The 17307-nt window shown below is 34.1% G+C and overlaps 1 protein-coding gene across 1 annotated transcript; it reads left to right on the forward strand.

Moving 5' to 3' along the window:
• Positions 1 to 260: 260 nt before the first annotated feature.
• Positions 261 to 869, forward strand: LOC128553508 (uncharacterized; the record flags this gene model as incomplete). Its single annotated transcript, XM_053534689.1, has 1 exon — positions 261 to 869. A coding segment is annotated over one exon (609 nt), but the record flags the coding sequence as incomplete, so codon positions are not given.
• Between the last annotated feature and the right edge of the window lie 16438 nt (positions 870 to 17307).

Here is a 17307-nt window from a genome sequence, read left to right on the forward strand (position 1 = left end):
TTTACTTAACGATAAACTTACTTAATGACAGGTAAATTAAAGTTTCCCTATACATACGTACACATTTCTTTACTTTTCATCAAGAGAATAATTTCACAATTTAAATAGCACTAGATGAGATTGTGATCAATATTTCTAAATTATCTCACTTAATATTTATTTGGTTGCTTAGATTCTTCCTATCTAAATTGTGCAAAAGTAATTATGTCGAAATAGACAAAATAGACACACATTTTGATACATATGTATTTATATTGCAGGACCAGGTAGGTGATAAAAATTCCAGACTTGCAGATTTCAGCTGTAAACCAAATTCGACTGTGTCCCTTGTAGTTTTGTTGTTTGCTGTGCCAGAAAACTTCAACCATGTTGTATTTGATCTGTACTGGGGATTTCCTTCAACAGGTCCAGATTATTTGGATGCTTCTTGTTTGATGTACAATGGCTCTAATTATTCTACCCGTGCTGATTACTGTCATCGAGATCCGATTGATGCCGTATGTCACTCTGGTGATATAATGGACCGTAAATTAAAAAGAGGTCACCACACAATCAGCATAAAATTGAAAGAACTTCCGGATAGTATGACACATTTGTTTTTCACTTTGAGTGCCTGGAGATCGCCTGATATTTCAAGGTATCCAAATCCAAGTCTTAAATTCTATGAAGCAGTAAATCCTACTAAAGATTTATGTGAAACAACATTCACACATGCTCGAAATTCTCAAGCGGTGATAATGTGTTCGCTTTCACGCAAAGGAAATGGCCAGTGGAAAATATTTAGCTTTGGTACACTTTCTGCTGGAAATGCAATGGGTTACACTCCTTTATTAAAAACTATTCAGGAACTGCTAACACAGGGATTTTAAACATTGTAGTGTTCAGTCAATCAGTGGTAGGGGTTAAACTAACAGTTCAGAAACGTTCGCGCATCAATTTTCTGTGTTTGGGTAGGTCAAAACATATCAAAATGACAAAATATATTTACTCGGGGTATTTTACTTAATTGCAAAGTCATCTTGCAACTTAAAGTAACTTACTGGCAGAAATACATCTCCTATAAAGGCTGTGAATTGGATCTACATACATGTACTTTTTAACATTAACAGGAACTTTTGTATATTATCCATATATATCACAGAGCTTTTAGAACACGTAAACTGTATATCAAGGTTCATGCAAAATAAATTTATTCTTCCACTCAACTGAGGTTTATCATTCGTAGGCGATTGTTCTCCATTAAAGTTGAGATTTTCTACCATGTTCGCAGCGTTTGAAAACACTTGTACATAGCCAAATATATAAACTGATTACGCAGACATATTTCTACTCAGATGTGATATTTGCTTTAATTTCTGTAGACCATTTTACTGATAACACTGTAACAGTTAAAAGAAACAAGTTTTATCAACCGTCATATAAATGAATATGCTATCAAACCTAGTCGAGAAGAGAAACCCCGTCTGTTAAGAGACTATTTGCTTTTAGATACTACTATTTTATGTAATCTGAATTTTATAAAGTCAATTTGTTTGAAATTCCAAACAAAGTGGGCTATATTATTTTGCTTATTGTCTGGCGGTCTGTCTGTCCATAGATCATTTGGTTTCCGACCAATAACTAGAGAACTTTAATAAAATAAACATAATACTAATAAACTTCTTCAGCAGCGCTACTGTTTTTTATACGGTGCGAAACTGTTTTAAGCAAGGGGCTCGTCAGAGCCACTGTCTTTATTAAGGCTAAATCCGAAGCCACTCGATGAAAGTCTTTAGATTTGACCCGTCAAATGCGCATAAAGGAAGTAGTCCTCTGTTAACAAAAAGGAATAATCTGTAAGTATTTGCGATATCAGCTGGAAAATGGAATTGAAGTGATTTTACTTATACGATAGAAATCACCCAAGAGAAATTCTCAGTTAAACTATTGTATTACAGAATTTAACAAGAGATCACAGAGTGATCTTGGCGTCCACCATAGAGCCATTTTTGAATGTTTCAAATTTCAAGACTAGCTCAAGATCAAAATCAAGATCAAAGTTCATTTCGGTACATAAAACTGTGTATGTGGCCCATACATGTGGTACAAATCTTAAAGCTGTAGCTTGAGAAATGTGAAAGTAGGTCACTAGATCAATTTCAAGGTCAAAGTTCATTTCGGTACACAAAACTATGCATGTGCCTCAAGTCCGTAGCTTGAGAAATGTGAAAGTAGGTACTAGGTAAAAATCAAGGTCAAATTTCAATTCAGAACACAAAACTATGCATCATGTGGTCCAAATTTGAAGCCTGTAGCTTGAGAAATGTGAAAGAAGGTCAATATGTCAGTGTCATGGTCAAAGTTTATTTCGGTACACAAACCTATGCATGTGGTCCAAATTTGAAGGCTGTAGCTACAGAAATGTGGAAGTAGGTCACTAGGTCAAGATCAAGATCAACTCGTATCAAGGTTCATTTAGCCACTCAAAACTATACATGTGGTTGTAGGTTATGACAAGAAGATTTTTAAAGTCTTTCCCTATATAAGTCTATATAAACCATGTGACCCCTGGGGCGGGGCCATATTTGACCTAAGGGGATAATTTGAACAAACTTGGTAGAGAACCACTAGATATTGCTACATTACAAATATCAAAGCCCTAGGCTTTGTTGTTCTTGAAAAGAAGATTTTCAGTTTTCCCCTATATAAGTCAAGGTAAACTTTGTGACTCCCATGGCGGGCCATATTTGACCCTGGGAATAATTTGAACAAACTTAGTAGAGAACCACTAGATGATGTCACATAAAAAATATCAAAGCCCTAGGCCCTGTGGTTTTGGAAAAGACGATTTTTTAAAAGTTTTTCCTTATAAAAGTCTATATAAACTATGTGACCCCCGGGGCGGGGCTATATTTGACTCTAGGGAAATAATTTGAATAATCTTGGTAGAGGACTACTAGATGATGCTACATACCAAATATCAAAGCCCTAGGCCCTGTGGTTTTGAACAAGAAGATTTTCAAACTTTTTCCCTATATAAATTATCAAAATAAACAAAGGGCCATAACTCATTCAAAATTGTTGAACCAGTCGGATTTTCAAGGGAAGGGGGACACAACGTGGGTGCCAAAACATCATTCTGACAAAGTTTGTTTAAAATTCCCCCAGTTGTTTTTGAGGAGATGCGATGACGAGAAATTGTTAACGGACGGAAGGACGGACGATTGGAAACGTCACGCAGAGTTTCTTTTTATTTTAAGACCTTTTTGTCGGCTGCTACAGTAGATCTATAAACATTAAGACTTATTTCATTATGCGATAGAATTTACAAAAAAAACCCCACATTTTTCTGTAAATACCAAGTATGCATTCTTTTGCATTGATAAAGTGAACAGTTGAATGTGTTAGAAAATAATTCATGGATACACAAACAACTTGACTATCTTTACAGCCCCAATACAATCAGTTATACTTAATTACAATGCTATTATCGTCGATAGAGCATGATTTATAGTATAGTAAGTGACCAGTAGATCTGTGTTTATTTTACACCAAGGATAATCCGATATGAAGGGGCCTCCGTGGTCGAGTGGTTAAGGTCGCCGACTTCAAATCACGTGCCCCTTATCGATGTGGGTTCGAGCCTCACTCGGGGTGTTGAATTCTTCATGTGAGGAAGCTATCCAGCTGCTTCGCGGAAGGTCGGTTGTTCTGCCCGTTCGTGATGTAATAATAAACAGAGGAGCTACTGGGGTCTTCCTCCACCACCAAAGCTGGAAAGTCGCCAAATGACCTATAATTGTGTCGATGCGACGTTAAATCCAACACAATTAATAAATACATAAAATCCAATATGAATAATAGATGACCGTAATTATATGCATTTATCAGCTATGTATTGTTTAAACCTACAGCTTTAAACCTACATAGCTGTAGGTTTAACATGTTATGTTTGTTAATTGACGATACGCAAGTTAAGTCATTGCATTTGAGGATTAAGATAAATTTCTATGAGCATTTAATACGAAGGTTTATATTGAGCTACATTTCTCTTAGGGAAAGACTGGCTATTTCAAGATTAGCATTCGCGCGGTGGATCACGGTATTGATACAGAAATCTTTATGCTTGTAATTGGTTTGTTACTGACTCTGTATTGCTGTAACAGATCAATGGAACATACTACAAATGAAATCAGTTTCAATTCTGACTTAAAAAAAACAAACTTATAATCTTGCCCCCAGTGATAGTATAAATATCAAAATAGAGCTATTAATTTGAAATGTTATTCAATTAGCCAATAATAATAATACAATATTGTAATATGAGGTACTCTTGTGACAACTAATTTGTCAAGGTATAAGCTGATCATTCATACATGTATATTATTCAACATTTTATCATTCAAAAACGTATAGACGTTCATCTTCTTCCGGGTCGTGAAAATGTATGACATTTCACCTAAACGAAAGCTGTTTTATGTATAACTGAACTTTCTAAACTATATGTCAATGACAAGCGAATGAATGCATCGATTGCTTACCTAAATAAGTTGCAGAATATTCAGTTATTCAGAAATATCACAAGTATTTACTTTGAAAAACTGACACATTTTGTTTGACTGTCGGCGCCACATTCACTTGTAAACATTGTTGTCATATTTCCTGTTATTGGTAAAAACTCTACCAAACTGTATCGCCGGTCATTTATAGTTTATATTGTGACTTATAAATGGTAGCAGTCTTTTTTACCCAGAGTAAGATTAAGAACATTATAGTAAGCCCAAGGGAAGACTATTTCTTGCTCATCTGGAGTGGCGGATGGTTACACAGAAAGGGAAATTCCGCAGAGTTTCTGATTGGTTGAAAATGGCCATTTCGGTGGAATCCGGGATTCTGATTGGATGGACGGTTAAATTACCGCTTTCAACCCTGGAATCAAAGTATTATGGCGCGGAACATATAAAACTGCATGCGCACCCGGAACGCCAGCTTTTCACTTTCTATTTTCGGCCAGGACCACCCAAAATTACAGTCGTCAAATGTCTTTAATAAATCTTTATAGATTTAACAATACTAACATAATATTATAATTAACATTTCCCTGGAGGATCAGAGAACCATACAGGAGCCGACCAGCAGCAATGTAAATATAACTTTAGATAAAATACGGATATCACACAGACTTTACCAGAACATTTGAGTAGATCTATTAAATCAGATTAACATTTAAACTAATATTACTAACCTTACTAAATTTTAGCTATTATAATTAAATATAATTATTCGTTAAACATACAGCTGATTTATTTCTCCCTTTATTAAATTCCGCTCGACCCTCAGTAAGTATACGGAAATTGTCGTCTGCCGTCGTAGCCGAACGGGCGTTAGGAACAGGACGGTAGAACCAGTCGCTTTTCCCGTTACAATATATATATCAAATACTCCAATACGGGCCATCTGTTTTACGGTGCAAGTTTCGGATTTGAAAAAAACAACTTTCGAAAACAATTTTCTATGAATCTCTTCAGAAGTGTCTCCACCATATTGCCAAGCCACTAGAAGCAAGTTGTGAGATTTGAGTTAATGAGTAGTTATCACCACGTTTTATTATTGTACAGTAAGTATAATAGGGTTATTATAATAGTACCTTGACCTGGGATGCTGTTTTCGGATACCTCTACTCTTTTTGTTGTTTTGTTACTGAACGAAATCTTTAATGTTAGTCTATGTTAACATGGAATTTAGTGAAGTTTTTATGTGCGATATTTATAGAACTGTGCCATGTCATTCATATTAATGAAAGTAGTCTGGCATCATACAATACAAAAGATACAATACGGATTTTTTTTCTGCCTGTTCATATTTACTTGTGAAATACAAGCCGATCTTTTTACAGAATTTATATAGGTATATAATAAAAGGGTTGAGTTTGTCAGATAGCTTTTATGTTAATCTGATTTTCCGATAACTTTGTAATTACGAGTGGTCATGTCTAAGTCATTGTCTTGCCACCTCATCAGCGGTAGTAATTTTCAATATTCAACAGACATCAAGATCATGGACTAACGTGAGATACTGATACCTCCTTCAACTGCGTTCAGCTCTGCTAGCCCATCTCTGTTTCTCACTCCAATGACGTACACTTGGCCATTGACCTGTTTATGTGAGAAAGTTGTCACGAGTTGTGACTAACATTCTACTGGTTCTTACTAAAATTCTGTTGAAATCTGGCATGAAACCAACAAAACAAAGAGGGATTTTGAATGTATCTTACTCTAATGGTGGTACTAAACAGGCTAATATTACTGAATGTATACATTTGTCCAACTGCAATGAGCCCATTGCTTCAGCACTATCAGTGCTTTGATTCAAAACTCTGTGGTAAATCAAAGGTTTTAAAATTTAATAGTAGTATCCAAACACTTTCGTGATAAGGAATTTTACAATCTGACTTCTCTGTCATGACATAGTTCTATTGTCTTTGCTGAAATTAATTTTAGGTTTTTATTCGAAAAATTAAAAAAAAATCCACAATTTGTTCTTTAGACCATTTACAGGTTTATGCAAAAGTTCCTTTTTGATTTTGCCTGACGGGACAGCCAGTTTTTATACAGGTCCTATTAAAACAATAGATAATCGGGTCTAAAAGTCCAATTTGGTAATATAAAGACTGATCCTTAAAATATTCTTACACAAATAAATTTTCGAGTCCTTCTATATTATTTCTTTATATCATTCACACTACCACTTTTCTTCAATATATGTCAATATCTGTCACTTACCATAAAAATTTTAACTGAATGAAAAATGATTGTTACAGATCTCATTGGTGACTGTTTGCGTCTGATATCAAGGTGTTGAAAGCATGTGTACAGCAGATAATTTGATTAAGCTTATGTGGTCAGAAAATAAAATAGCGACTTTGTAAAACAGCAGTATCAAAACAAAAGCTTTATATTATAAGAATATTTCACTGGTTGAGGGTAAAGATGGGAATATCCGGCACGGGGTTAATTGTTTAGGTGGTAACGAGGCTTCTGTCGAGTTACCGCCTAAACAATTACCCGAGTGCCGGATATTCCTATCTTTACCTACTGCCAATGACTGAATCTTATTCTTGCATGCCTTACTCTTCAATTTGTAGAAGATATAAAGAAAAACGAAGGTTTTTCTTTAAGGCGCTATTTTGTTATAGTAGCGTATGAATTTACGCATTCATTTATAAATTATAGCACGCGAGTCTTTTCTTGCACCAGAATAGAACGGGAAAATCCTGTCCGGCATGCAAGAAATATTAATATATAATGCCGTGCTCAAGTTATGTGAGTAATCTATTTAATTCATGCACTGGGTAATTTCCATCAGACATTTATTATTTTTGTCGAGATAAATAATTACTTTTTTTTTATTATGTGTACTGCAAAAATGTAAACGGTTAAAGTACTCGGTCGTTTTATTATTATTCTCTTCAAACAAAAGATAACACGTATGCATTTTCAAACACTGTTGACGCTTCCGCTTATAGTCACGGGTCGTGCGTGTCGAATCATCCTCTTCTTATTAGAATTCTTTCGACTTAAGCATGTACAGCCTATCGTCATAAATGATAATTGTATGTGGTATCTATACATGTATTGCTGTTACTTGTTTCGATGTAAGGTTCGGATCAGAAACTGCGGACTCTTCAAAATACTGGAGAGTGAAATCACTACCATTTCTACTTGCTATTCACGTGCTGGTATTCCATTGAAATCTATATACATGTAGTTCGCAAACTGACACGGCGAATAAGCACAATAGGCGAAGAAGAACAGTATATAAATGATGTAACGGAATGACGTCTGGTTTACCAAACATGCAGAATAACCTTTAGTTCATTTACACTGCGAAAAGACAATCCTGAAATGATAAAAAGCAGACCTCAATGTTTCCACGAAATGTAGTCTAACCAACAATGATAGAACCCTGGTAAATTCTTGAGCAGTTCAGGTTGAGGTAATCGTGTAGGTAGCATGACCGACACATGGGCAATGTGCACAGTACGAGACGAAAAGGTACACAGCAAGTATTCATTTTGATCATTGGTCTGTCTTGTCTGCTTAACTTATGTTTCTATATGTATATGAGAAATTTGATTAAACAGGAATTCAAATAAGCGATGCAAATATACTTATTATGCAGAGTATCGGACACTAATGCCAAGATGAAACTTATCATGTAAGGTGTTGATACGTGATGCCAAGAGGAAACCTATCATGCAACGTATTGGTGAGGCAAAGAGGACACCTATCATGCCACGTGTTGCTATGTGAGGCCAAGAGGACATATATCATTCCCCATCGTTTTTTTTCAATGCTGTAAAACTGCAAGATGTTAACTTATGTTATTCTGTTGAAAAATAAAAAATCTAATGTATTCCTTTAACGCACAGGCCAAATAATGTGAATAACAATATTTTCAATGTTAACTCTTTAAAATAAAACTTTCATTTTATAAATACAAACTTTTCCTCAGGTGAAAAGGTAAAACACTTTTGAAACTTCAGTTAATGACAGAAATTACTTTCTCTTAAAACTCAACAGAACGCAGTATTTAGTGTTTACAATACCAAAATATTGCAGGATGGGCCCCCTCAAATATCTCCCTCAGCCCTCCTACACCCTGCCCATAAACCGCCCCTATACTACGCTACTGTTTTTAATCTGCACACTTGTACGCAGCACAAAACCTGTATGTACACCTTGTACAATTCCCCAGAGAGGAATTTTGTACAGAATTGGAAGAAGAAGAAGAAAGACATATAACTACGGCCATGTAACCATCTTTGTCAAGTGTTATGACATGGAATACCAAACTGACAATTTCATAACACTTGACAAAGATGGTTACATGGCCGTAGTTACCCGTGGTGACATTTCAACTTCATTATTTCACGCTTTCTGCTACATGATTTCACGATTTCCATTTCATGAATTCACGAATTCACGATTTCTGCTTCCTGATTTTTCACTATTTCCACATCATGAATTAACGATTTCGCGATTTCACGATTTCGCGATTTCACGATTTCTACTTCACGAATTCACAATTTCACAATTTCACCATTTCCACTTCACGAATTCACGATTTCACGATTTCACCATTAAACTTCACGATTTCTTGATTTCACGATTTCACCATTTCACCATTAAACTTCACGATTTCACGAATTCACGATTTCCACTTCAAGAATTCACGATTTCTCGACTTCACGATTTCATAATTATAGTACAATTTCAACTTTTTGCGACTTTATTAGTCACATGACTATTGTATGGCGTAGAAAACCGTGATATTCGCTACATGTAAGATGGCGTGTTATATATTTGTACAACCAGGTTTAGGTACTGAAAGTGGAAACTGGCCGAAAATGCCTCAACTGATGAGGAAATAGACTTACAAACAATACTTTTAGAATGCATTATTGCTTTAAATGTGAAATTGTTCCAGTCCCTTTTTTCGGTTTTAGTAAGCTTCCCATCTTTCTTCTATTAAATGAAAAGCGATGCATCTTATTCATATGTAAGCTATTGCCACCTGCTGTGTAAATGGTATGCAAACTGAGTTGATCAAGAGAATGGCCTTACCACGAGGGCCGTTTAAAACGTAAAAAGCGGCTTAGACGTTTTACTACATTACAGGCGTGGAAAGGATATACATATAAAATATAAATTCAATCCATGCAAGCATTCTCTTTTAAATGAACGGAAACCAATGTGTCTATGGACGGAAAGACGAATTCCAAAATATCGGAATGACGGACGGACAACTGCAGGGTTTAATGCTCCGTCGCCATAAATTACGGGGGCATAATAAACATACTTATATATTTTGGCATTGTCTAAAACAGTAAAGCTATTTGGGAATCTTATTTTGTTCATACATGTTTTAGTGTTGAAAGTAACAAATACTGTGTTAGTACAGGCACCATATCCCTCCCCAACCTCCACACAGACGTATGCAGGAGTATAAACTCATCCGTAACCCAGACCATTCATTACGTATACACTTCATTGAATGGAGAGTAACAGAATGGATTGGCCAAATGGAAACAGTGAAATCAAGAAATCATGAAATCGTGAAGTTTATTGGTGAAATCGTGAATTCGTGAAGTGGAAATCGTGAAATCAAGAAATCGTGAAGTTTTTTCGTGAAATCGTGAATTCATGAATTCGTGAAACCGTGAATTCGTGAAGTGAAAATAGTGAAATCCGGAAGCAGAAATCGTGAATTCGTGAAATCATGAAGCAGAATTCGTGAAATAATGAAGTTGAAATGTCACCACGGGTCTTTCGTAATACGGTCTTCAAAATATAACTTCACTTTCAGCTAAGTAAAACAAAACATGTATTAATTAGGCATGTCTCAATCCGTGTTGTTCTTTATAGGAAATGGCTTCTTGCTAATTAATTTGACCAAGGCGGACGATATTCCCCTTACGATTTTTTTTCAATCATACCGAAATTTTCATTTTATTTAAAAAGTAATAGCTTTCATATTTTTCAAAATGTATTTTTCTAAATTGTTGTTCATATTTTGTTAATTTTAAAGTGCTTAAACTTTTAATATAAATTATTAGGCAACTTGAGCAGGGAGCGGGTGTTGTACGGTAGCACAATCTTTTTTACTAATTAAGAACAACAGGGAAAGACATATGTATAGATAATTGTTTTTTTTTCAACTAGATTCTATGCATATTTCATTTTCAGTGATATTAATATGTGTGAAGATTAAAAACTGAAAAATTACACTCCTGATCAGTGACCATGACTTCTTGTAAATTCCATGTGTTCGAATTTCAGTCCTTTTTCAAGAAGGAATAATATATCTATATACGGATATCAATACATTAAAACTTTAGTGGTGTAGGTAAACTCCTCATTTTGGTTTTTAAAAACAAATATTCGGTGAAATCACATCACTTGCCTTATCATGTAGTAAATGATGTTTCCAAAGACGATATAAAATCCTGAAAATATACCAATTTCTGCAATTATAAAATTTATAGCCACATTTCTTTGAAACATATTGCAAAACAATGACACTGTATTTATCGACTGTATTTATCCATCTTACCTCTGTCATCCCCCAAACTATAATGTCAATATAGGAATTTATGTTCTATTGAGAAATAAATCTATGTCATTTTTCAGTAGGTACGCAAGAGCTATAATTTCTGCTTCTGTTACTCTAATCCAGTCCATATAATATAACGTGCCTCGATTAATCAATTTCACGCACGAGCAGTTCACGGGTGTGGTCATTTTGATCAATTTTATATTTCAAACCGGTTCATTCTTTCACAAATACACGCCTGGTAAACTACAGAGCTACCTCTTTAAGAGGTATACGGTAAACTGCTCTGTCGCAACTTCCGAGGTAGTGCACGTCGCGATAAAAGAACATCTACAAAAGTGAGTGTCATCATATATTTTGCATTTTTTCAACCTGTGTATCAAATATCAAAAATCGGGGAATGGTAGGTTTAACTTTTTAAACTGATTTAACTTTACAGAGAACTTTAAGTTTGCTAATTCATTTTCAATTTGTGGTCGTGGTGATGTTTACCAACAAGCTGATTTTGCAGTAAATTTGGCCATTTCGTCATGAAAGCACTTTCATTGTCAAATATATACATTTTAACTAATATTAAGAAGCAAACCGAGTAGGCGTTAGATAGCTGTAAAATATATAATGCATTTGGAAATAAAATATGTACCGAAAATGGTTCGGGAGTAAAAATATTCACTTTTTATTGAAAGAGATAGCTCTGACATGAAGGAGATAGTCATGTCGCTAAGGAGATAGCTCTGTGTTGCATTAAAAGTTTGGAGCAATGTTAAATGTATGGGGATAGTAGTTATGTCCACTTATGAGATACAATTCAATTATCTCATTTCTATATTTATACATCATTTGTATAATTCATATTGCTGATATTTTCTTATATTTGGTTTGCTTGTTTTGTATTTAGTGGCGTTTTAAGAAGTACTTCTAGATTCAACACCAGTACTAACTTGTGCTCAGCAACTAACTGTCAAGTCCTCATACAGATAAATTGTAAAATAGTCAGTGGGTTCAAACTCAAAGCCCATGATCAATATATCTGCATTTTCACTATTGATTTAAGCGAGCGGGCTATATTTTCTTAGAATCGGCATGTGCTTTATTTTCTATAAAAAAAGATAAATTCAGTTAGAGAATAATTAGTTCGTGAAATTTTCTTGTGAAAAGCAAGAATTGTCTGTAACTTTAGTGGAAGTGGCTCTGATACTTGTTTGCACCACCTATTATACTATATTACATTCAGATATAATTTTAGAAGGCTTGTAAAATCATATCTGAATATAATGATACCATAATTGCAAGGACACGACCAGTTTGTACGTGCCGGTAAATAAAATATACTTTGTACAAATATCAGAGTCACTGTGACTTCACCAATGTACGTACACGTTCAAATGCACTTATGAATCTAAAATCTGAAAGTTTTAAACAGTCATGCTGATTTACCAGCTAAATCAAATTTACAGGACAACTTTGCGTGGAGGCTATATCATAATGCATTTAGTGATTTACAATGTACGCATTTAATTTGCAACCTCAATTAAACATACAAATACTGACATAATTCTTGCATTGATCGAATTCTAAATTTAAGAACTTTCTTTACAATTGAAATTCTAATATTCTCGGCTATTTTCATTTCTATTATTTTATCTTTTATCTGAACCAAACAGACGCATTTGTCGAAAGGGTCGTGACTTAAGATTTTGAGTAAAATTATCTTTCTTTAGAATTTGAATATTACAGCATTAGCATCTTTAAATTGCGAAAATATGAACAAAAATCCTTATACACGTTAAATTCTCTAGCATAAAATTGCGCGCAAACGGCAACAGCTTCGCGCGGGCTTTAATTCGCGCATTTTCAATTTTTTTTTCATAAATCGCCAGCATCGCATTTGTCTGGTATAAAAATACAGTTCCAGTTGCAAATGCATTTTTTTCTTTTAGTTTTCCTAGTGGCCAATTTTTTTATCCAAGATAACCCATATTAAAAGTTGACCTAGATTTCATCAAGGTAATCATTCTGACCAAATTTCATGAAAATCAAATGAAAAACTTTCAGCCTCTTTCACAAATTCAAAGCTTTCCTTTGATTTAACCAGGTGACCTAGCTTTTTATTCCAGTTAACCCATAGTCAATTTTTTACTTGATTTTATCCAGACAAACAATCTCATCAATTTCATAAAGATAGTGTGTAAAATGCAGTTCCTATGGCATAGATAAGTCATTTCTTTAATTTGACCCAGTGATCTAGTTTTTGACCCCAGATAATACATTTTCTTACTTGACCTAGATTTAAACAAGACAACCATTTTGACTAAATTCATCAGATCAATTGAAAAATACCGCTTCTATTGCATACACAAGCTAAATGTTAACAGAGAGACAGACAAACTACTGACGACGGTCATCGAGTGATCACAATAACTCACCTGAGCTAAAAAAGTAAACAGAATGTACAACTATTCAAATTTACAATTATGACCTCATAAAAAACCTTTATCAAAACAATACTTGGAAAATTCATACATATTAGTATCAAATGGAACAGTAACTTTGTATCATTTCAAATGAGGATAACCCAAAGTAAATATTAAAATGTTTAAATTATGAAAAAAGAGCTCTGTTCATGCAACACAGAGCTATCTTCTTAGCGACATGACTATCTCCTTCACGACCGAGCTATCTCTCTGAATAAAAAGTAAATAATTTTACTCCCGAACCATTTTCGGTACATATTTTATTTCCAAATGCATTGTATATTATACAGCTATCTAACACCTACTCGGTTTGCTTCTTAATATTAGTTAAAATGTTAATATTTGACAATGAAAGTGCTTTCATGACGAAATGGCCAAATTTACTGCAAAATCAGCTTGTCGGTAAACATCACCACGACCACAAATTAAGAATGAATTAGCAAACTTAAAGTTCTCTGTAAAGTTAAATCATTTCTACATCGCCTACCATTCCCCGATTTTTGATATTCGATACACAGGTTGTAAAAATGCAAAGAAAATGATGACACTCACCTTTGTTGTTGTTCTTTTATCGCGACGTGCACTACCTAGGAAGCCGCGACAGAGCAGTTTACCGTATACCTCTTAAAGAGATAGCTCTGTAGTTTACCAGGCGTGAAATAACTAAGCAGGCAAGTTGACACTTCGTGTATAAAAACATGTTCATCACATGTTTGAAGAGCTGGCGTTTTCCAGTAATGTTGCCACAGAGAGGAGGATGCAAGAAAAATGCAGATAAGCTTTTGAACAAATTGTCTTTTTCCTTTATAGCGTATTTCATTTAATTAAAGATGAGTGCAAGACTGCAATGGTTGGCCGCTAGGGGTCATGAATACATTGTGGTTTTGGATGTTTTCATGTGTTGTTTGTGTCCAACAGTCATTCGTTATTTGCGGTATCAGGGGCTGGGTTCTTTTCGAGGGAAACCCCCGTCTCTATTGAAAAGTAGCAGCAATCGTCATTATTTGTTTGTTGCCGTTTTGTTGAGACGTTGTGTTTTGGATATTGGATGAAAGTTTTACATGTCGCAAATTCTAATAATTTAGGATGAAAGCTCAAAGTTTACACTGCTTATACAGCCAAACCTGAACGATTATCCTAAGCGAATAAATGAAATATCTTTGAACATTTCAAGACCGAAGGTCTCAATACGTGCACATTTTACAACAGCATTGTCAACAACATTTTATTTGTTTCACTACTGCCTTAGATATACACTCTATTACAAATGAAATGCAAACATTTAAAAACGATTGAACATTTGAGAATGAATGAAAGCATCTTTCTATGGTTGTTGCTACTAGCAGTTGAATACTTATAAAGCGTAATAATTTAGCATGCTGTCCATTATGATCATGTTGCTGTCGTTGCAGATGGTGTTAATACAAAGTATACTAGAACGGATTTAGTAGATTTATGTACAGAAAAGGTCAATGTTGGTGAACACGACTAGTGGTCAAGACGATTCTTATGATGATATTGGAATGGACGATTTTGATGATGATCACAACGATTATCAATTTTATTACTGACGTTGTTATTATGTCTCTCAGAGGAGATACTGGTCCAACGCACTCGTACAGGAGAATTAATTTTGTTTGTTTGTTTGTTCAAAATGCTTTTTTACGCTGTCCGTGTTGATCACGTGAGCTATATAAAATTTGTATGATCCACAATTTTGGTATGCCTTTTAAAGGTATGATACTGCGGTAGTATCTTAAAATTCAAGCTCACTTCCTAGGCTGGCCACTAGATCAGCATCTTAAGTTTAGCGTTCGACTGGCCTTCTCTTATTATTGGTGTTAAGGCCTATGCTATTTTGAAATTATGAATTAGGTGGGTGGGGTACATGATATTATTTCTGAGGAATTTCGAAGTTACTGTAAAACAAAGATTATTCCAATGTGACAATACATCAAAACCATGAATTTAATTTATATGAACGAAATAAAAGGAGTATTTTACCTTAGATTTCCTTATTGTAGAGTACGATTGACTTTCTAATCTAATAAAGCATCACATTTTTATAACATCCCACTGTCCGATCTTTCTGATCACTTAACGATCACTCACAATTACAAAATAAAACTAACGTGTCATCAAAATTATCACTTTACACGGCTTCATGGACATCACGGCCTACTAACATTAAATTTGTAATCATGCGCCAACCAAACTAATGATGAAAGATCGGTACTTTTTCAAAGATCTGTTTTATTTCCTGTAATTTTCTGATATTCTAACCTGTAAACAATCGAATTGTATGCACAGAAATAACGAAAAATTTATGCAATATAGCCTTTAGTTTAAATTTTGGACCTATCTTTTTCCAGCCCAACAACAGACATGTATATGTCAGGCTGGAGAGAACTCCAAAACGAGCTATAATAGCTCATTCGAGCTATAATAGCCCGATCAAGCTATAAAACAAACAATAGAAGCACATATTTCATGTCACTTTCCACACTTGTCCGAAAAACCGCATGTAGTTACTCACTATACAAGTTCATTTGTTCCTACTCTTTCAAAATGTGCATGGTTTACAAATCAATATGCTGTTATATAATGCGCATTTTGGGGAGAAAAATACAACATTTTGAAAAATATGTATTATTACCCGTGTATAATAGCTACAGCAGCAGCCAATGTGATTGATTTCCTAAAAGTAAAACTTAAATATCGTATCATCTGTGTCAACATTTCCGGTTGGTTACATTCATAATAAACATTGCGTTTTAACGAATTCTTTTGTTTTAATTAATTAAGGTACAGGGTATGCCCATTTTGAATGGTACGTATATTTTTATGTATTCAAGTTAAATTATCTGAATTATTAATACATTAAAAAAATAATATAAATATTGTTTACATCCGGTCAGGTGACTTTTATATTCGTAACAGCACGTGCATTCAATCCGAATTATCCACAAAAGCTTTGTAAACTTCTTTAAGAAGATGGTGAGTTATATTACCATTCTTCAACTTTTACATCTGTTACATGTCAATGTTCATTTCCTCCTCTTCATCAATATCCAAGTCTATTAAGATAAAAAAAATTAAAATACGTACATAAGATATAGAGCGTTACTTCGAAAAATTTTACTTTCATACAAATTTAATTTTCAGACTGAAGCAAAAGGACCTAATCCAGGAAAAAAATTTTTGCAGGTCAGGAATGCCGGGAAAAAACAGCATCATACTGGTGAAATAAACACCTCTTATATTGTAGACAACGTCAAAAGAGCAAAAGGCTATCAACAAACGTCAACCCACTATAATGAAAAAGTAAGAAATATATATACTCACCGTCACTTGCAGATACAGGGGGTAATTCTCAAGTGCTATCACAACCTCATTGTAGAATTCTAGATAACTATTCTTCGTTTGTCCTAAAAATGTTTTAACACTTAAGCTTATTTTGTTCAATTAATTTGCTACTTGGATTTTCATTTATTAAACTCAATTTGAACTAAATTTTACTTCAATAAAAATAAAGTACATACGTCTTAAATAAATAATAGCAGCACATAGCTTATTTTAAAAAAATATAAACATATTTCTAATTGAAAAGATGGTGATTCGTCTGTTTATGTTTATTTAATCCTCATTACTTTATCAAATAGGATCCTTAATAATTAATGCATAGCTGTTTTTGGGAATAATAATGAAAAAAAAATATTATATTTAATTTTCTAAATAT

Source organism: Mercenaria mercenaria, unplaced genomic scaffold, assembly GCF_021730395.1.
Source record: "Mercenaria mercenaria strain notata unplaced genomic scaffold, MADL_Memer_1 contig_3907, whole genome shotgun sequence".
In the NCBI taxonomy this organism is placed as follows: Eukaryota; Metazoa; Mollusca; class Bivalvia; order Venerida; family Veneridae; genus Mercenaria; species Mercenaria mercenaria.